The following is a 22,766-nucleotide window of genomic DNA, read 5'->3' as shown; positions in this document are numbered from 1 at the left end:
AATATTGTTTACAGCTAACGCTAAAATTTTCTTTTTGGAAGTGTTTTTTGATTCAATCATTGATAAAAGTTTGCTAAATTCAAGTAATAATTTATGAAATATTTTAAAACAGAAGTAAAAAGTTGATATTATTTCATATCAAAATGCATACCAGTATGAATTAAAATGTTTTTTCCATTATATTAACCTCAATATCAGCTATAACGTTAAATAAAATAAACTGCAGGAGGCTCATATTATTATTTATATATTTGTACCATGGTAGGTTATAGATTTTAGTATTTTCTTATTTCATCTGAGAAATATAATATGATGCAGTATATTTCCTTCATCATGAACAAGCAAGAAGAGAAATAAATGTGAATTGACCTAGCTATTGCTAGGTCTTCTTAAATCAAAGACAAAAATGTTGTTAATTGTGCGTGTGTATGTGTGTGCATGCAGGTACTTTTGTGTATCAGACAAAACAAATGCATTAATGATGATGATTCTGTTTGTTTGTTTTCTTTCTCCACTTCTTCCCCAGGTATTTATTAGGGGTCTCACAAATGGCTTAAGCATGGGGCCCTGAATTACCCACTGCATACAGCCACAGTATCATTCATGGTATACAAAACAGGTAATCAAAATATTTATTTCAAAACAAATGCTTTTTATAAAATTTCTAAGTCCACTCTAAATAAACTATGAACAGGCTATACGAATCAATGTTTATATTGAGTTACTTTTCATATTCTTTTGAGCTTAAGATAAAATGAAAATATGTAAATATTTATACAGAAAACAAATAACTCACTATTTCATCAATTAATCAGAAAATTCTAATGATTTTGATATTTGGGCCTGATTGATTTTATTTTATTAAAAGATTAGCAGAAACACAAGGTTTGCTTTACATGTTCTTTTGATTAATATTAAAATGTTTTCTATTGTTTTTAATTTGGCTTGTTTCCCTGATAGTGTTATGTAACATATCCAAATTTCCATTGTAGATATGCACAGCAAAATGTATTTATGAATTTCCACATTAGATTTTTGACAAGCCAGAATTTTTGATATGTTATTTGTATGTTTCTACTCTTTTCTTCTAGTAACTTTAAATATTAGTTTATCATGATTCTGACTCTCTTGTAATTTTTAACTTGCACATGTGCTACCTATAATATACAAAACCACAAAATGTTAAGGTAATTTGATTCTCTTTAACAAAAAATGCTTCCTTAAAATTTTGATTTTGTATCAAAGACTCTTCTTAAGTTTTTAAAATACATCATTTTTAATCCAAATGAAGTCTAGGAAATAGCTTGTTTGATTTTTTTCTACTTCTCAATGCAATTACATTATGTTATAGGCTAGGAATAAATGTATTGCCTATTTTCCACAGTAGAATATTAATTTCATAATTATTTTGTTCACCAGTGAATTTATAGTGCCTAAAATTGTGCCTGGATTAGAGTAAGTGCTGAATATTGGTATTTTGGGGGTAAATAAATAAGTATAGTTGCATTGAGTTAAAAGATACGAGATGAATTAAGTGATGATCAAGAGATCTAATATACACCACAAATAGAATATTTATACACAGATATACAAATAGATATTGTATACAAACATATACATTACATAAGTTTAATAATGTAAATATTTTCAATTTTATATTTGCTATTGAATTGGTTGCTTTGTTACTTTAAGTCCATTTATTAAACCTCTACTTAGAATTTGTGGGATCTTTTTTGTCTTCTTATAACTATCCATAACTTATATTTTATAATTCCTATGCATGTATCAAATAGATAAAATTAATCTATCACTCTTCAAAATTGCTGTTGCTATAGAAATTTAGCTCAGTATTTTAAATATGCTATCACAAAAATGGGTTTAAAAATAACACCATCAACAAAAAAAATGATCTACTTTGGAATTCTCTGACAAATGAAATAAATAAAACAAATCAACAAATAAAAATAATTGTTAATGTATGCAGGAAAAGAATATCCAAGATGCCAAGGATTCTGATTTTGAAATTCAAAATTTTCAAAAAACTTTCCTAGCTAGTTTGCGATGTGTTCATTTTTAAAAAATCAATGAAAATATTAAGAATCCGTCGTGCTATCTATAACCCAGAAAATCATTCAGAAACAGTTTAATTTGGTTACAAGATTCTTTATTTTGCAAACTATACATAAACAGTAAAAAAGAAAATGCATTGTACTTTAAATATTACATAAAATCAACATTAAAGTTTCTTTTTTAGTGTGTATAAATCAAATGGAAATAATTCACCAATTTTACCTTCGATGAATTGTATATTGGGAGAAAAGTTGACCCACTGCTTAAATTATGATACCAATGCATAAAATTCAATAGGTTTTTCCATTTGTATTATGGGCACAAAACCATAGGTCTGATATACTTAAAAGTGATGGTTTGCCAAAATGTCTACACAATTAATTAACATGCTAACTTAAATACAGCAATTAAAGTAATTTTTGTTACAGTTAAATCTTAAATGCTACTCTACACAATAATCATAAACAAGTCCACATGGCAATTATGTAACAATAGAAAAAAAGAAAGAAACATTTTCCATTTTCTTCATTCCAGCAGCAGTACCTTTACTGGTATTAATTTGTTAATTAGGTGTGCTTATATATTGCCTAATATCCTATATTGGTGTGCATGCTAAAACCTTTCTATTTCTATTTTGCAAGGCACCATACAATACGGTCTCTAAGTTGCGACACTAGTAATAAAAATGGCATAATTCTAGGATTAAATGCAAAATTTTATCTGAATAAGAAATAAAATAAGAATTAAGACTTTTAAATTTGACATTGAGGCAAATGACAAACCTTTTGTGAAAATGTAGTTTAAATTAATCTTTCCTTTTGTCTTCCTACTTTAAATTCTGCACCCTAAATCGCTGGTCAGAAAGATAAAGAAATCAAGAAAGGTAAAGAAATCATGCTGTTTTAGAATATAAAAAAATTCTACATGAGAATGCTATCCAACTTAAAATAAAAATTAGAAAGGACAACGAAGTTTTTAACTTTCAGAATCCATGGTTTTCCGTACTTGCCATTTTGTAAAATATCCTAGCATATCCAGAATAATTTCATCATTGAAAACATCACTATTAATGAAAACACAATGGAGGACTCTACACTTGTTACCGTTTTTCTTACCCGTCGGTATCCCCTCACTCACTGTAAATCTAGGAAGATGCTACCTTGGAATAGCAATTAAGGTCATGCTTAGTTTTATAAAATACTTGGGACCCAGGCCACTAATAAGTTATTGTAAATTTAACTTAGAATATCTCTCAGAAAAATAACGTATACAACCTCAAGTCCTGGTTGTTGTTTTGCTTGTGGGAGATTGACATAGTTGGTTCTTATGAAAATTTGTTTATATCAGTAGCTCTTCCTAATGTTTTTCCCCCCCTCTGGCTAGACTCCATATGCATTTTCTTTTTCTCTAAAGCATATAAAAACTCAAGATAAATGATTCTTATTTAAACATAAAGTCCTATGACATTAGCTGCAATATTTGAAATAATTATACAAAATATATGTGAGTTTTAGAATCCTTTTGTTTTAGGGCAAGAAGATAATTCTCAATAGGTTATCACTTTGTAAATAATAGAAATGTAGAATTTATAGGTCTCAGCTCTCGTTAATCAGATGTACCCATCATGGTCATCACCATCATCATCGTCATCCCCTTCGTCTTCATCATCATCTTCAATTTCATCTTCATCATTCATAATATCATCTTCATCATCTTCATCATCAGTCCATTCATGGAAATCTCCACTTGCAAAATCTCCAGAGATCTCAAAATCAATAGCTTAGGGAAAAAAGTAAACATTATTATTAATGTCATTTGATTGAGTAATGGGATAATTTCCTGAGATACATAAAATTCTGATGAAAATTAAGCAAATTAGTACAATTTTACTTTGGCCTTTAACTTATTTAACAAAGGCAAGGAAAAATCCACTCTCTATCATTTGTTGAAATTTGTGTCCTAAAAAGCTAAATCAGTAAGGAGATCTGATATGCAAGGTTTCCAGTTCAGTAATATTGATCTCAGCCCAGTTTTTATAGAGGCTCATGTCAAACTTTGAATTTTACAAAGAATTTTAAATTTCTCCAATTAGTGTGGTAGGCAAAATAATTGCTCCTTTAAGGCCTTCACTTCCTAATCGCTAAAACCTGTGAATGTGACTTTAAATGGTAAAAAAAAAAAGCGACTTTGCAGATCTGATTAAGTTAAGGACCTGGAGATGGGGAGATTATCCTGGATTATTCAGATAGGCTCAGATGATCGCCCGCATCCTTAAAATCAAAGAACCTTTCCATATTGAGTCGGAGGGAGTTGTGACTAGGGAGAACAGTAAGAGAGATGCAACGTTGCTAGCTTTGAACTCGGAGGAAAGGGTCCATGAGCTAAAAAATATGAGCAGACTACAGAAGATGAAAAAGGCAAGGAAACAGATTGTCCCCTAGATCCTCTAGAAGGTATGCAGCACTGATGACCCTCAGATGTTTAGTTCAAGAAGGCCCATGTTGGACTTTGGACACAAAAAACTGTTAAGATAATACATTTGTGTAGTTTAAGCCACTAAATTTATGGAAATTTGTTGGGGCACCTGGGTGGCTCAGTTGGTTAAGCGTACTACTTCAGCTTAGGTCATGAGCTCATGGTCATGGGTGTGAGCCCTACATCGGGCTCCATGCTGACAGCTTGGATCCTGGAGCCTGCATCAGATTCTGTGTCTTCCTCTGTCTCTGACCCTCCCCCGCTCATGCTCTGTCTCTCTTTGTCTCTCAAAATAAATAAATGTTAAAAAATAAATAAATTCATGGAAATTTGTTACAATAGCAACAGAAAACTAACATAAGTAGTCAGTACTTTAAAAAATATTTGGATTTATTCATTACTATTTATAGAGGCCAAATTGTACATATATCTCATAATGTTTATTTTTCAACCCTATGTTAGTGTGCATTTATTTTCTACCTTTTTAAATATTTTAGTCTTAAAATTTTGAGGTAGCTAATTAAAACAAATCTTATTAATGTAATCCATTGTTTATAAATTAATTTTATAATACAACACATTAAAATTCATATCTTATGTGAAGATAATGTTATTTCTATCCTCCTACACAATGTCTCTTGTTAATAATTTCAAGATGCTAAGAAAACTCAGAAGTCATGTTCTCAAAACAGTTTCTTTGTTCACTCATTGAATTCATCCCCATATAATTTTTATTTTCATCACTGATAATTGGCATCACTGATAATTGGTGTAATTAATAATGCAGCCATTTTATTTATTTTTTTTAATTTTTTTTTCAACATTTATTTATTTTTGGGACAGAGAGAGACAGAGCATGAACGGGGGAGGGGCAGAGAGAGAGGGAGACACAGAATCGGAAACAGGCTCCAGGCTCTGAGCCATCAGCCCAGAGCCCGACGCGGGGCTCGAACTCACGGGCCGCGAGATCGTGACCTGGCTGAAGTCGGACGCTTAACCGACTGCGCCACCCAGGCGCCCCAACAGCAGCCATTTTAAACTACATATTACAAAGATATGCTCTTTACATGTTAAAGGTATGTTAGGCATCTACTTAATACTACTTTATCTCACTTAATTCTAATAATGTTGGCTAGAAAACTAAAACCAAGCTATTAAAAATATTATGGGATAAATGCATGCAGAAGAGGCACTTAAGCACTAGATGTCATTACCTTTATATAGTTTACCATTTATATTTTTTAAATGATCACGGTCTATCAGTTTAAAACTTGCATAAAGTAGCAGCGTTATCAACAATAACCAAGTTACGGGAAGAGCTCAAATGTCCATTGACTGACGAATGGATAAAGAAGTGGCATATATGTGTATATGTATATGTATGTGCATATATATGTATGTGTATGTACATACAATGGAATATTACTCAGCTACCAAAAATAATGAAATCTTGCCATTTGCAGTGTCGTGGATGGAACCAGAATGTATTATGCAAAGCAAAATAAACCCGTCAGAGAAGGACAAGTACCATATGATTTCACTCATATATGGCATTTAAGAATCAAAACAGAGGAACATAGGGGAAGGGAAAGAAAGATAAAATAAGATAAAAACAGAGAGGGAGGCAATCCATAAGAAACTCTTAGCTAGAGAGAACAAACAGGGTTGTTGGAGGGGAGGTGGATGAGAGAGATGGGCTAAATGGGTGATGGGCATTAGGGAGTGCAGTTGTTGGGAAGAATGTTATATGTAAGTGATGAATCACTAAATTCTACTCCTGAAACTAAAGTAATTTGAATTTAAATAAATCTGGAAAGAAAATAAATAAATACCACTTAAAAGAGACAACTAGACATTATCTAAAATACAAGATTGACCAAGTACTTTATTTTCATTTTTGGCCATGCATATTGAGACACAATCCATTAATTCCTAGTATATATGTGTGCATGAACATGGGAGTGTGCATGTTGTGTTTGTGTGTGTGTGTGTGTGTGTGTGTGTGTATAGCTAAGTGAGTTTTGTAATGAAAACTCATCATACAAACAAAAATACTCATTTGAAACTTGCATTCAAAAAAAAATTTATGAAGCAAAAAGATACCACATTTAAAACTTTAAAATACATGTGCATGATGTGCAACTTAACTCTAATATTATTTTTAGATTTACACATAAAAAGTCATCTCCATGAAAAGAATTAGAATATTAATTATATAAATAATTATATATATTAATTATAATTACCTTTCAAACATTTAAACTATATTTTTCCTACCCAAATATAAGGATATATGCTCATATAGCTGCAATTTGTGGACCTTTCCTTCAAAAATGTTAGCTTTTCTTTTGTGAATGAGCCCACATACTCCCTAGGTCAATTTCTCCAAAGGTATGCAGACAAAAGGGTTCCATATGGGGACAAGGCACACACTGGAGTTAGCCAACTTGGAATAGAGTGGATGACAAGAATATGCTGTACTTGAGAGGAAAACAGGAGGTATTTAACATTTCTGTATATGAAGTAGTAAAAGGAACTCACCTTTTAATTCTTCTCCCTTCAAATACTTAAGTAATGCATTCTATTTATTATTTACACAAGGTTTTCATATGCTAGGAGTGACCCTTTTTGTCACCCCTCCCTCCCCAATATATTCTACATTTTTTGCATAGAGTATGTCCTCCTTAAATGCTTGGGCAAATTAATGAGATTCTTAAGAACTCATCTTGTGCTTGAGAAATTATTAAATTAGTAATCCTTATTCTTACCACAATCTGCAACACCATTTGTTCTGGATCCCATTACTTCATTTCCATATCTGTCAACACACCAGCACTGTCCAACACTGCCATGGCACTGTGCTGGCTTGTAGTAACCATCTTCATCACAGAGGGGGATGTACTGTCCTGTGACACACACACACACACACACACACACACACACAATTATAAATAAGTTGTGTTTCTATTTGATGGTCAGCACCTAGGCATTAATTCACTCAAGATATACACACATGGAGTTCCCCCTCCAGGCTGTGAACTAGTGATATATGTAGAACAAAACAGGTAAGGTTACTGCTGTCATGGGGCAGGCTATTTACATAATGAACTACTTTATGTTTCTTTTGTTAAGCAAATTTATTATTACTCCTTCTCATTCTGCAAAGGGTACTCTGTTCTCAGAGGTGTAATACAGAATCAGAACCTGGGTAATGCCGTGTGTATTACATCATCCAGACCACTTAGAATGGCACACCAGACCCCCTACCATCATCACTGCCTACTTTCTATTTTCTTTCCCCCAAATTTTCCTTCATATATTCCAAGCTTTTTCCACATCAAACTGTTTTGCCCAAATTCACTACTGCTTCATCTCTGTATTTACCGGTTTCTCATCTGGAATCCCTCCCTCCTTCCGTCCCTCCCTCTTACATTTTAATACTTGACTTAAATGTGACCCCTAATATGCACCCCTCTCTTAAACTGGAAGATTTCTCATATGCTTCTTATAACGTGGTGTGTGTGTGTGTGTGTGTGTGTGTGTGTAGTTTATTATTACGTGCTTTCACCACTATAATGTGATATCCTCTCTATTGGGAATTTTGCATTCTCTTTGTTTTGAGTATTATATTAACAACTCTTAATCAAGTGGGAAAGACAGACATTTATTTTCACATCTATAATATCTAACATAGTACCTGGCACATGGCTAATGATAAATGTTTAATTGATAACTTAGAAGTGAATTCACTTTCTTAAATGTTTATGCCAACACAACAAAGTAAGGCTTAGGAAATTAGAAAATTTTCTTGTCTTCCCTGACTATTCTATTCTCTCAGTGACCAGACACACTCTAGTTATCTAGTGAGAGAGAGAGAGAGAGAAAAAAAAAAAAGCAACTGCTGAATAAATCAATAGAACATGAAATTCTTTCAATTTACTTATTCTTGTAACCATATGGGATCATAATATTACCTCTTTAAATAAAGTTTCAAAATTCTGATCAATAAATAGTTTAATTTTAAAATTGTAATTCATTTGAAAGATTTGGAGTATGAGACTATCAGTGAAGTAGACAGATTATTACCAATATAGAAAACTTGAAAACGCGTCTGTAGATTTAAGACCAGCAAAAATTAGAACACTTTTTTCACATTCTTAGCTCCATCTTTTGAAAAGCTATCATAACTTGACATCTTTGGCATGAAAGTGTTATGATGTAGAGTTAGTGTAACCATTAATTTATCTTTAATGTCAGTATGGTGCACTATCTCTATATAACAACTGATAACTTTTCAGGTAAGTACCGTTATACTTCCAGAAAAAAGAACTATTTAGGGCATTCATTCTCTAATAATGATTTCCATTTTTATTATGTAAAAAGAATAAAAGTTACTCCTTCCAAAGGCACTAAATATGTTTTCATTTTTTTTAAACTGCAAATAATCAAATTCTGAATTTTGGTAAGTCTAAAATATTTTTCAGTTGAATTTCAATGGCTTTTCCCATTGTACATGGATAAACTTTGTTTTGTGGAAACAAAGAAACTTATGTATGACTGTATTATTTCATTTTCGAGCTGTGGTGTAGTATGCATTTTTTAACAGAGCCAAAAGAAACATAACACATTGTAGTCTTATCATTAGTAATTCTTTATATCTGAAAGTGCTTTATTACAAAAAAATAGGCTTTTCATTTTGAAGTATGGATTTTCAAGTAATTTATAAAAAACTCATTTAAACATATTTATTTAATATTTAATATTTAATAATTATATTTTATATTTTAATTATATATATAAAATATATAAATATATATATTAAAAATTGTGTTCTATTAAATACTCAAGAGCATTAATATACATGGAAAAGACAAAACAAAAAACATTGCATATGTGGTATTCTGCATTGGATCCTAAAACAGAAAAAGGACATCAGTGGAAAAACTGGTAAAATCCAAATAAAGTCTAAGTTTTAACTAATAGAATTATAGCAATGTTAATTTCTTAGAATTGACAAACAGACAATGGTTATTTGGTACATAATAAGATGGTAACTCTGGGGGAGGTCGAGTAAAGGCCATATGTAAACTATGTACTAATCTTTGTAAAATTTCTTTAAAATTATTCAAAAGAGTTTATTTTAAAATTTTATGTCTAGAAGTATAAACAAAATAATCACACATAATAGTTTAGTAATTTCTTTTTTTTTATTTTTTTTTAATTTTTTTTCAACGTTTATTTATTTTTGGGACAGAGAGAGACAGAGCATGAACGGTGGAGGGGCAGAAAGAGAGGGAGACACAGAATCGGAAACAGGCTCCAGGCTCTGAGCCATCAGCCCAGAGCCTGACGCGGGGCTCAAACTCAAGGACCGTGAGATCGTGACCTGGCTGAAGTCGGACACTTAACCGACTGCGCCACCCAGGCGCCCCCTTTTTTTTTTTTTATTTATTTATTTTTTTTTTAGTAATTTCTTGATAGTCAAGCACTCTAATGTTTCAAGACTGTCGGTGAATTTTGTTATCTATCTATCTATCATCTATCTAATACATATATTTACCTGCTAAAAGTAAGTTAGTAAAAAGTGGTGATGAAAAACACTAGAAAGTTTATTCAAGTTTCTTTGAGGTACTACGGCATGCTTTCACCCATCTCTCTCTCATATTACTTTATACATGTTAGATTATTATAGATATTATTACATATATAATATATTACATATTATATATCATATATTAGATATTAGATAATTTTAGGCATATTAGAATATATATAGATCATATAAATATTATGTATAAATTATTATAGATATATTAGAATATATAAATATATTAGATTATTTTATATGTATTAGATTATTATATGCATGTGTGCACCATTATTCTTGAATTGTTAGCCACAGAATTAGAATGAAAGTTTCTGCTGATGCTTTAACTTTAGCATTGTTTAAATCTCTTTTTTCACTTAATAACTTTCAAAATGAACATTATATTAGGGTAATAAAACAGACATAATATCTTTCAATAGGTAAGATAATAAAAGTAAGTTTAATGGCTTTCAAAAACTTCATAAATTTTGTTACTGAAATTTAGTGTCGTCTATCTTTGTTGGATTAATATTGATTTTATGTTGCTGTTTCCCTGGGGTTATTTATGTAAGCAATAAAGGCTTCAGAAGAATGATCTATTACTCACCTAGGAGCTTCTTTACCCCTTGCCGCTTCTGAATATTGCTGAGCTCCGTCTGGCAAGGTGGGTCTGCAATGACATTAAAAGTGTTACTTCAAGGATTATAGTTAAATAAAAAAAAAAGAATAATTTCTATGATATCAAACCTCATCTGGTCTTTACATGGCTCTAAAAGACACATATGATGTATTATTTCTTTTTTATGGAGTACGTACCTATACGATACATGTATGTGCATCTATATGCATACTTGGAGGGAGAAACAGAGGCAGGGGGAAAGAGACGGAGAGAGAAAGGCTTTCCTAATTATTGGTATTAGATTATCTTGATTTTTCGCAGACAGACCAAATTGTATAGAAAAATGCAGAAAATGATATGAAATACTTATATGATGGAAAATGGTTCTTATCGTTTACTTTTAAACGGTCAATCAACTCAGCAATATAAATCCGCCTGAGGGACTGGTGTCAAAACAATTAACTGATTATGTTTTCCCTTTATTTAAAACAGGCTATAAGATATAGAGAAATAGCTTTGCATTAAAAAAGTAATCTCTAAAAAAAGTCAATGCTCTTTCAGCTTATATCAGACACACTATTATAAGTTTTGATACTGAATAATGCTGACAGGCTTTGGTCTTTTTAGTTCTATCCAGATACTTCAAGTATATATGCAGTGTGGAAACAGGACATATTACAAAATAATTTCTGATAAGCCATCTTTTAAAAATTAAGCAAATTTAGAAATAAAGAATTGCCCTTCTTTTCGAACTCAACCACTTAAAGGAAAACATTTTCAGATAAATATAAAATTCTAAATGGACACAATATAGCTTGGCTTATATTATTATATATTATGACATATATTTTATATAATAAATGTTTTCTAATTTATAATATTCAAATAGTTCAACGTATTTTATGCTCATATTCTAAAAACCTTCTATATAAAAAGGCATCTTAAATTATTGAAGCAGAAAACCAATAGAAACTACTACCTACTTTCCCATACTACAACATTTTAGGGAAAAGGCAGGGTATAATTAATTCAAATAATTTAAAAATATTATATGAATTTGACAATATTCAGTTATTAAATTTTCATGTAAGTAACAAAGTGTAGTGAGGAAATGAGACAAAGTGATTAATATATATATTTAATTTTTTAATGTTTATTTATTATTTTTGAGAGAGAGAGAGAGAGAGCACAAGTGAGAGCAGGGGAGGGGCAGAGAGAGAGGGAGACACAGAATCCTAAACAGGTTCCAGGCTCTGAGCTGTCAGCACAGAACTGTGAGATCATGACCTGAGCCAAAGTCAGACGCTTAATTGAATGAGCCACCAGGCACCCCAATATACATTTTATAGTTTAATATATATAAGCCAAACAAGTCTTTTTCCTTGGGAAATCTTATGTGAAGAAAAAGTAATTTTTTTCAAAGAGAGAGAGAGAGACTATACAAGAAACAGACTCTTAACTATAGACAACAAACTGATGGTTACCAGAGGGTAGGGGCATGCTGGGGGAGGGAGGAGGTGATGAGAAAAATAGGTCAAGGGGATTAAGAGTACACTTATGATGAACACTGAGTAATGTATCAAGTTATGCAACGACATTTAAAATTTTACTCCTTCTAAATATAATAGAAGCCAGAGGAAATTTTTGAGCTGAAGTTTCAATATCATATTGAAGGCATTTTTTTCTAATTACTATGGACTAGTTATTGCAAGGTAAAAATAATATTTGTATATGTTTGCTATGACATTGCCTGAAAATCCATGTACATTTGATTCTCTCGATTAGTGACCTCACTGAATAAATATGAGTACCAGTCCCACAAACTTTGTATAAGGGAGCAATTTAAGATTTCACGAGTACACTGTACAAGATTCAGCTGTTCATCTACACATATTTAATTCTGAAGTATTTCTCCTATTATTTGTAAGGCAATTCTGTCTGGTCTTTAACATGGGTATACTACATGTATATATATATATATATCTTATTTATATATTATATATTTTATATATTACTCTAATATATAGCCAAATATATTACATATTACTTTAATTACAGTAAATAATAATTTGTTGTTTTATTGAATAGTGAGAAAAATACATTCTTTTATAAGGTGAAACATTTGAAAGCATGCTTTTAAATAAATGCTTATTCTTTTTCATTAGATTACTTAATAAACTGATTCTTATTGTTATTCTTAGTGTCAGTTACCCTGATAGAGCTTTTTCTAACATTTTCTAGCATATTAAGGTAATAAAAATAATTAGCCAACTCTCCTAAGCTTTGGGGAAGATGTATAAATCCTTTCACCCACTCAGGTACCATTTATTAAATTATATCTACCATGTATTAAATAATCTCAGAGAAAATCTTCATGTGACTATAAAGATTTTAACACTTTGGCTGAATACTGCTTAATAGATGAAAAGTATTTAAAGCAAAATTTTTCTTTGGGAACCTTTCAGTTCTACAAATATTACTGCAAAATCCACAAATGTTTTAATATGAAACTATTTATTTCTATAGAAGAAACACTGAGTTTTTCATAATTTTTTTTCGCAAACATGCTATCATAACACTAAAAATTTTAACTAAAATAAGATCATAGAAAAGACCAGATCTCTTTTTATGGTGGATTACGAGCATTGATTTTTCTATTCTTTAAATGCTTTAAATGTATACTAGTCATTAAAACTATCATGTAGCTTTTTAGAAGTGTGCAATTACCTAGAAAGCAGAAATACAGTAATAAAATCAACAGAGTACATGTGTGTGGGTGTAAGGTTTAGAATATTTTAATAAAGAAAATCTGTTTTGTTTAAAGTGATTTATAAATAAACTACTCTAAAATTCCTGCTGTTGACTCACTACTAATCAATTTGTGGGTAATCATTTCATCCCTATTTACTAAACTATTACTAATACATTAAAAAGTATTTGAGGTAGTAGAAGTCCCTACATAAGGTATTAGTGTTTCATATGAAAAGTTGAGTAAAACTAATACACCTTTAAGTAGATTGTACATTCTCTTAGCTGCCAAGAATTAAAATAAGGTGACAATAGCAGGTGTATCACATTAGACTAATTCCCTGTTTGTTTTTTAAAATTAGGATCAACCAGTCAGAATGCCTAAAATTCACAACTCAGGAAATCACAGATGTTGGCGACGATGTGGAGAGAACACTTTTGCACTGTCAGTGGGAATGCAAACTGGTGCAGCCACTCTGGAAAACAGAATGGAGGTTCCTCAAAAAAAATAAAAATGGAGCTATCCCATGTTCCAGTAATTACACTACTAGGTATTTATCCAAAGGATACAAAAATGCTGATCCAAAGGGGCATGTGCACCCCAATGTTTATAGTAGCACTATCAACAATAGCCAAAATATGGAAAGAGCCCAAATGTCCATCAACTGATGAATGGAGAAAGATGATGTGGTAAATGTATACAATGGAATATTACTCAGGTATCAAAAAGAATAAAATCTTGACATCTGAAACGTGGATGGATCTAGAATGTATTACGCTAAGTGAAATAAATCAGTCAGAGAAGGACCAGTATCAAATGATTTCACTCATATGTGGAATTTAAAAAACAAAACAGATGAACATAGGAGAAAGGATGGAAAAATAAGAAAAAAAACAGAGAGGGAGGCAAACCGTAAGAGACTCTTAAATACAGAGAACGAATTGAGGGTTGCTGGAGGGGTGTTGAGTGGGGGGGATGGTTTAAATGGATGATGGGTACAAAGGAGGGCACTTGTTGAGATGAACACTGGGTGTTCTAGGTAAGTGATGAATCACCAAATTCTACTCCTGAATTACTCCATTATTACACTATATATAAACTAACTTGGATTTAAATAAAATAAAATAATAAAAATAAAATTAGCGTCAAAATTACACACACCACCGTTTCCTTAGTTTCCCCAAACTTTATCATAAAGTGAGGTTTTGGATCTTTTTTTGTTACCTACTTAATTTCAATTGCCATTAGATTGATTATCTAAGTCTGGTTTCACTGTTACATTGCATTTCCCAGTAAAGAAGGATGCCTAAGGAACTAGCATCATACCAGCTCTCCCAGGTAACTCGCCTCTTCCAGAGAATCAAGAGACACTTTCTTTGCTAGTGAATTTGTACGAAGCTAAGTTAGTTTTAAAAGTTTGAAAGGCCAAGACATTTTAAAATCAAACGAGTAAAAAATAACTTTATGGTGAATGCAGTGGTTCATTCGGCACATTTAATAAGATCACAAAATAGAACATTAAAACTCCACAGTATAGTGATAAAAAACCCATTTATTTTACACCGTGGGCAAAGCAGATAGCAAATTAATTTTAATGATTGCTTTTAATATCTATGTTCTCCTATCTCTCTGTGCTTCTTGGTGGTTCATAATGGAAACTATAATGAAGTGCATTAATATAAAATACTAATTACTATTTTTCATCTTGTTTAGCATGTTTTGTATCCCTAGCCAAGTTATATTGTTTAACATGCTGCTTATTTGCTCTTTTATTAAGCACTCTAATGAGAAAAAAATCTACTAAAATGAATGGGATAAGATGTACTTTTTTTTTTAATCACGAAGAAATAGATAAAATTTGACATGCAGGTCAACTATCTGCATCAGTATGTGTCTCATCTTTTACCTTGCTGTCTCTGGAAGCAGTAGCACCATTCATTGTTCGATATCAAACTGTCCTTGTATGTGTCACAAGAATTGAAGAACGCCTTGGTACACTGTTCATTCTTATCAAGGTAAATGCTTCCGAGCTCTGACTGATCCAGTAGCAGGTCATAGTTTGTATCAAGTCTATTAAACATCCAGCCAAGCGAATCCTTGCAGATTGGCAAAATACTGGTATCAAATCCTAAAGGCAAAGGCAGAAAATGATTAGCGAAATCTGAAAGTCACCATCAGCAGCAAGCAAAATAAAGGAAAATAATAGTTGGTTCCTGTTAGAGCACCCACTCAACAGTCCGACGTTAAGGCTTTAAATTCATCTTGGGTAATTAATTTCAAAGTAAAATGGGGATAGTAATACCTACCTTCAGGACAGTTGTGAGAAGCATCTAGTACGATTAGGCATTATTCAATGGCACTTATTTTTGTAATTATGTTAGATATATTTACCATTCTTCAAACTGTTTCTTAATAAATAGGTTGTCATTATGAATGTATTATTGAATAATAATATCCTATTAATAAAGAAATAAAATTCATTCCCATTCAAAGAAATTTTACAAAAAGTAAAATTTTAACAAAAGTAAAATTTAACACATAATAAGGAAGAATTTCATTAATGCTCCGTATCTTTGTGGAACCATGGCGATTTTATAAGTAATACATGTCCAGAGAAAGAATAACCATCATGTGATTTATACAGGTACTCTGTCTTTTGCTTCTCTTAAGGCAATTTTTACAATTGCAAATATGCTGAAATGGGAGATGGTGGGGGGCGCTGGATGGACACAGGTATAGAGAAATAATGGAAATGGGTTTGCATCCAAGGTACAATCTATCAAAATTTGGGTTTCTCTGGATAAACTTCAGGCCCTGCTAACACTCCATGTCCTAAATAGCATCAGATACAATGTCAGTGTTTTGAAGCATAATTTAAAATTTTACTTTCAATTATTCTTTGTCAGGCTTAAATAATCTTTAACAGATATTTTGGTAACGCAGTTTCTTTTTTATTTGCTCTTTTCCACTCATTATAAGTGAAAGTAAAATAATAACTCAGTTAACTGGCATGAAAAAGAGGATGCACTTGGACTTGTGGAGACTTTCAGAAAGCTGGATATCCAAAGGGTTTAACCTTCAATAGCAGGGGTTGAAAAGTGGTTTAACCATTTATGAATGAAATTCTCTCTCTGCTGCAGTTAATTTTATGTTCTAGTTGTACATAATCTATTTTAATATGTACCTTTTATTTAATTTTTATACTCCAGGGTATACAGGTAATTGAAAATAAAGACGTACACATTTAGGATTTAGTTTTTAAATCCGATTTAGCATTTTTAGGATAAATAGTATTACATTAAATAAGTCCTGATTGGGAGGTTTGGGACTTAAGAAATTCTCATTTTAAACACCTTTTTGGAATTTATTCTATTCATGTATCAGAACATATTGTGCTTTCTGTCCATGAATCACCATGCTTTCTATCCATGGGTTTCCAAAGGTAAAAGAGGTATTTGTGACTCTTTCATAAAAGCATAGAGAAAAAAATCCAGTAATTTTTTTTATTATTTGTATTTTTCTTTGTAAAATTGTTTGTAGAATAAAAACAGAATTCTCCCACTCAAACAAACAAACTACAAGCACTCATGAGTTTCTCATTTCCTATTTACTTTTCGGGTCTTAACCTTGGTTCTGCAAATACAGGGTTGAAAATATAGATAAGGCCATTATTCTCTTGGAGCTTATTTTTAAAACAGTATGGCTTAAGATATTGGTTGGAACTGTTCCTTACTGCCAGAAATTGTCAAATGCTCAGTGATCACATGAAGAAAGGAACCCACAGCATAATATACTAACCACTGCAAAAGTATTCAAAGGAATGAAGTTCTTGGTGTGAGATTTCTGGTATGCCTTTGAGCCACACCCTCTCTCTCATCTCTTTTTCTGGTACAATGGAGAAACCCAATGGTGCAATTCTGCTTTTATGAATAAAAGATATGGAAAGAATACAGAAGAGCTATTACCCTTTGGTGAACAGTAAGAGTTAGTAAAGAGAGATTATCCTCTCCCTTCACCTACTTATTGAGAATAGAGGACTCAACTGGCTAGTTTCCTAATGCTTAGCATGAAGGTCTCATTGAGAGCCCTAGTAAAGTCCACAAGTGTCTGCAAGAAGGAGAGCTAAACATCTGATTTCCAGGTGAATATCTGCTTATCTACTTGTGACTAGTCCTGGTCAAAGTGGGGAAAGAGCACTGGGGAAAGACAGTGGGTATAACATCTGTGCAGATAAAAGGCAAAGACTATCTGGGATTTAACCAAAGACTGAAGGCTCTCTCTCAGTGTTTGGGATGCAGGGGTAGGTGAGATATAAGAAATTGTCCAGAGAAAGTGAAGAGAAGGCCAGCTGTTAGAGATTCATCACCTCATGAATGCTATTTAGCGACAGGCAGTGAAGAATCAGCAGTGAGATAACAGAGCATTCAATTCTAGTGCACATACTCTGGCCTTTTTAGTACAATAAAGAATGACTGAAATGTTAGAAGAGAGTGTGACACCATATGAATTTTGTTTTAAAAGGAAACACTTTCTGCCATGTGAATTATATGGGAGCAAGTGTGGAAATTGGGATGTCAGCAGGGAGTAACTGGAATAGCCCATATGAGAGATTTTTGAGGATTGTTCATATCACATCTTCATAATTGCTTGAGTTCCCTTAGACCAATCATCAACGAGTAAGACATAAATTTTACTTTATTTTTGAGTTCAATTTAATTTTTATATTTTTAATTTTAATTCCAGTATAATTAATATATTGTATTGAATTAAGTTCAGACGTACAATATAGTGATTCAACAATTTTATACGTTACTCAGTGCTTATGATAAGTGTACTCTTAATCCCTTTCAATTATTTCATCCATCCCCCCATACACCTCCTCTCTGGTAACCATTTGTTTGTATTTTATGTTAATAATCTGCAAAATAATTTTTTAAATTATCTCTGCCCAGATTTTATGATGTACCATGCAAACACCCTTGTCAATTTCAACACCTTATTTCTTCTTAGTTTTTCAATAACAATGAAACAAAAGTAGCCCTAACCTTTCAATAATTTTTGAAGCTCTATTTTGAGAACTTATTATACAGTACAGACATTCATATAATATAACACTTCTGAAAATGTATCATGTACAGATATTTAATAAATTTTAAACACAAGAGTTTACTCTTTATGCTACAAAGAAATGAAATTCTTACATAGTACATGTTTATTGAATGATCAATTTGGTGATGTGAAATAATGTTTTAGATAAAAAATGTCAAGGTATCTGATTTGTATTCAGGTCACTGGCCTGTGCCCTGGCATTACCTTGCATGGTTATATTACTATATCTAGACTTTAATGCCCATATCTAGATAATGTGGGGATTTTTCAAACATGATCTCTGTTACCTTGAAGATAAAAAATACAGTGAGTTTATATAATTTTAATAATACATTTATATACAAAATTGTGTTATAAAGTTAATCAGAATCATAAGTAACAGAAAAGGAGTAGACAAAATTATTTTAATATTCTAAATTAAATATATACTTTCAATATAATTCAATTCAGTTGATGCTACAAATATAAAATGAAATTAAATTGAAAAATTGTTTTCTGACTTATCTTGAACTTTTGGAACAATACAAACTATTTGATGAGTTTGAGAGTTCTTGGATAACATAGTCACTATATATAACATAGTAGAAATACTATACATATATGTATTCTATGCATTATTTTTACTATGTATATATGTAATATTCTTGCTATATGCTTCAAGATCATTGTAACATGAAAAAAATTGCTAGATTTAGACAGAGAGCTGATTTCTGTCACAGTAAAACTTACAGCTTTTGCCCAATTTCTGAAGTCTATTTTGTCTTACAATAAATATAGTTATTTCAACTTTTTTATAACTAGAATTTCTATTATTATACTTGTAACTAATTTATACTTTTATACTAAATGTGTCTTAGAGAGAGCACAATATTAAGTCTCACATTTTGTCCAAGTCTGAAAATCTCTGCCTATTGATTAAAGGGTTTAGACCACGTACATTTAATATTATTTCAATATGGTTGTTTTTAAAGCTTCATGTTAGTATTATTTTATTTTTCCTCTTTATTAATTGTTCTTTCTGTTTCTCTTTTCTTTTTTTGATTAAATATGCTTTTTTAATATTTTTAATATTCTTATTTAATCTCCACTATTAGTTTATGTGGTAGGCAGAATAATAACCCCTCAAAGATGTCCACATTCTAATCCCTAGACCCCTGTGATATTACATTGCTAAAAGGACTTAAGTTTGCAGATGGAATTAAATTGGCTAATCAGTTGACTTTAAAATTGGGAGATAATTGTGGATTATCTGGGTAAACCCGATATAATTACATAAATCCTTCAGAATGAAACCATAAAGTGAAACCATAAGCTTTTCATAGCTAATAGAAATGAGACAGAGAAAAAATGGTTTGAACATGGAAGAAGGAGACCATAAGTCTAGGAAAGTGGGTAGTGTCTACATCTGGGAAAAACCAACAAGGACTGGAATACTCCTATAACTTCAAGAAAATAAATTTTGACAACAACCCTACTGATTAAAGAAATGGATCCTCTCCTAGAGCCCTTCAAACACCTTGATTTAACGTGGGGAGACCTGTGTTGGACCTCTGACTTACAGGGCTATAAAATAATAAATTTGTGTTGCTTAAGCTACTAATTTTTGTGGTAATCTGTTACATTCATAATAGAAAACTAATGTAGTTTATGAAATATATTTGCTTTTTGATGGTTGTCAGCTGAGGATGTCCTCAGCTTTACAGTATACATCATTAGCTTAATCACAATCTTCCTTCAAATAATACTGTACCACTTCACATATGTGGTAAGAAATTTGCCAGGGTATACTTAAATCCTTTACCTTTTCTCACATTATTTTGCTATGAGTGTTACCCATTTTAATTCTATATATGTTGCAAATTTCACAGTACATTGTTATGATGTTTGCTCCGAACAATGTATTAGGTTTTCCAAGTGATTAAAAAATGTGAAAAAAATCCTTTATATTAAAGGAATTTTTTTTCCCTGTGTAAACACTTCTGACACCAAGTATGGGTTTTCCACAGAAGGCAATTCTCTAATACTCTGTGGACACCAACTAGGTGTCCTACAATTTAATTCAATTCTGACATTATCCACTCAGTTAGTACAGATCCAGCAGGTTAAGGGCTCAGTCCCACAGAATGCACCCTTACTTCAGATACCAATATCATGTAGTGGGTTCCCAGCTATTCACACTTCTTTCAACTTGACTACAGATTAGTGGGTTCCCATGACCCCTTCCTCAGGTTCCATAATTCGTTATGACAACTCACAGATCTTAGGGAAACAGTTTATGTTTGTCAGTTTATTGTAAAGGAAATTATAAAGAATAGAAATAAATACCCAGATGAAGAGATACATAGGGTGAGATATGGAAGGGTCCCAAATGCAGGAACTTCTGTTCCTATGGAGTTGGGGTGGACCACTCTGTCAGCACATGGATGCATTCACCAATTCAGCAACCCTCTGAACCTGAACCCCTTAGCTTAGGGATTTTTACAGAAGCTTCACCTAGTAGGCATGATGGATTATTAACTCAATAGTCAGCCTCTCTCCCCTCTCCAGAGGATGGAGGGTGGGGCTGACAGTGCCAGACTTCTAATCACAGTTTGGTCTTTATAGTAACCAGCCATCATCCTGAAGCTATCCAGGAGCCCACCGAGAGTCACTTCATTAGAACAAAAGATGTTCATATCACCCAGGATATTCCAAGGGATTTAGGTGCTCTATGTAAGATGCTCCTAATATCCTCATTACTCAGGAAGTTACAAGAGTTTAGAAGTTCCGTGTCAGGAACCAGGGGCAGAGACCAAATACAGATTTCTTATTTTGTCAAACATATTTCCCCCCATGTTAAGCATTTCTGGCTTTCTACATTCCTAAATATAGATTCAAATTTCTGTGTTGTATAATTACCTTTTGTGTCAATAAACTCATTTAATATTTCTTGAAATTTCTCAGCTTTTGATTATTGAAAAGGTTTTTTTTTTTTTCTTTTTCTGTCTTTTTTTTTTTTTTTTGCTTAATTTTTGAAGAAACATTTTTGTCAGAGACTTTCTTTCTTTTAACACCTTAAAAATGTTCCACTGTATTGTGAGTAGTGTTGAGGGGAAGCTAGCTGACATGCTAAGCTTTGCTCCTCTGAACAAATTTTTTCCTTTCTTTTTTTCCCCCACCTCTGGTTGCTTTTAATATTTGCTTTTCAATACTGCCTTTTAGCAATTTACTTATGGTACACATTGTTTTTTTTTAATTTTTTTAATGTTTTTATTTATTTTTGAGACAGAGAGAGACAGAACATGAGCAAGGGAGGGGAAGAGAGAGGGAGACACAGAATCCGAAGCAGGCTCCAGGCTCCGAGCTGTCAGCACAGAGCCCGACTTGGGGCTCAAACCCACAGACTGTGAGATCATGACCTGAGCCAAAGGTCATGGACACCCAACCAACTGAGCCACCCAGGCGCCCCTTCTTATGGTACACGTTGGTTTGGTTTTCTTTGTTTCTGTTGCTTAATGTTTATGGTATTTCTTGCATGTGTGGGTTTATTATATTAGTAAAATCCAGAAATTTTTTAACCATTATTTATTCATATAATTTTCTGAGGCTCTACACTTTTAATATTCTTTTGAGACTTCAGTTACACGTATATTAATCCTCTCTACATTGTCCCATGGTTCACTAAGACACAGAATTTTTTTTCCAGTTTCTGTTTTCTTCAATGTGCTTTAATTTAGATAGTTTCTATCATATACCTTCAGGTTCATTTTTCCCTCCCTGCTGCTCAGTTCAATGTCTTTGTATTCTCACTCAGCATGTTTTCGTTTCATTTATTATGTGTTTCATCTTTAGACATCCTATTTGGGTGTTTTATTCACATATCCTTTTTTGTAATTGATGTTCCTATTTACCTTTATACTACTGTGCATATCAATAATGTTTATGGTTATTTTATAATCTTTATATATTAATCTCATCATCATTGTAATTTCTGAGTATATTTTCAAGATTATGATTTCTCCATATTATGGACCATATTTTTGCACTTCTTGGCATCCTTGATAAATTTTAATTTGATCTGAACATTATGAATTTTAAATTATTGGTTGGCGGGTTTTGTAATATTTCTCTACAATGTTATATTTTGTTCCAGCATGAAATTAAATAACCTGGGCATC

General features: G+C 32.0%; 1 protein-coding gene across 1 annotated transcript in view; it reads right to left on the bottom strand.

Annotated features, from left to right (window-relative positions):
* Positions 1-2,153: 2,153 nt before the first annotated feature.
* The window catches only part of SPOCK3 (SPARC (osteonectin), cwcv and kazal like domains proteoglycan 3), a 481,842-nt gene continuing 461,229 nt past the window's right edge, over positions 2,154-22,766 (bottom strand). The window contains 4 exon segments of the mRNA XM_030312786.1: positions 2,154-3,849; positions 7,314-7,451; positions 10,740-10,802; positions 15,407-15,628. Of these exon segments, the coding sequence (XP_030168646.1) occupies positions 3,680-3,849; positions 7,314-7,451; positions 10,740-10,802; positions 15,407-15,628 (593 nt within the window). The 3' untranslated portion in view covers positions 2,154-3,679.

This window comes from Lynx canadensis, chromosome B1, assembly GCF_007474595.2.
Source record: "Lynx canadensis isolate LIC74 chromosome B1, mLynCan4.pri.v2, whole genome shotgun sequence".
Classification (NCBI taxonomy): Eukaryota; Metazoa; Chordata; class Mammalia; order Carnivora; family Felidae; genus Lynx; species Lynx canadensis.
This window is presented reverse-complemented; position numbering and strand designations above follow the sequence as displayed.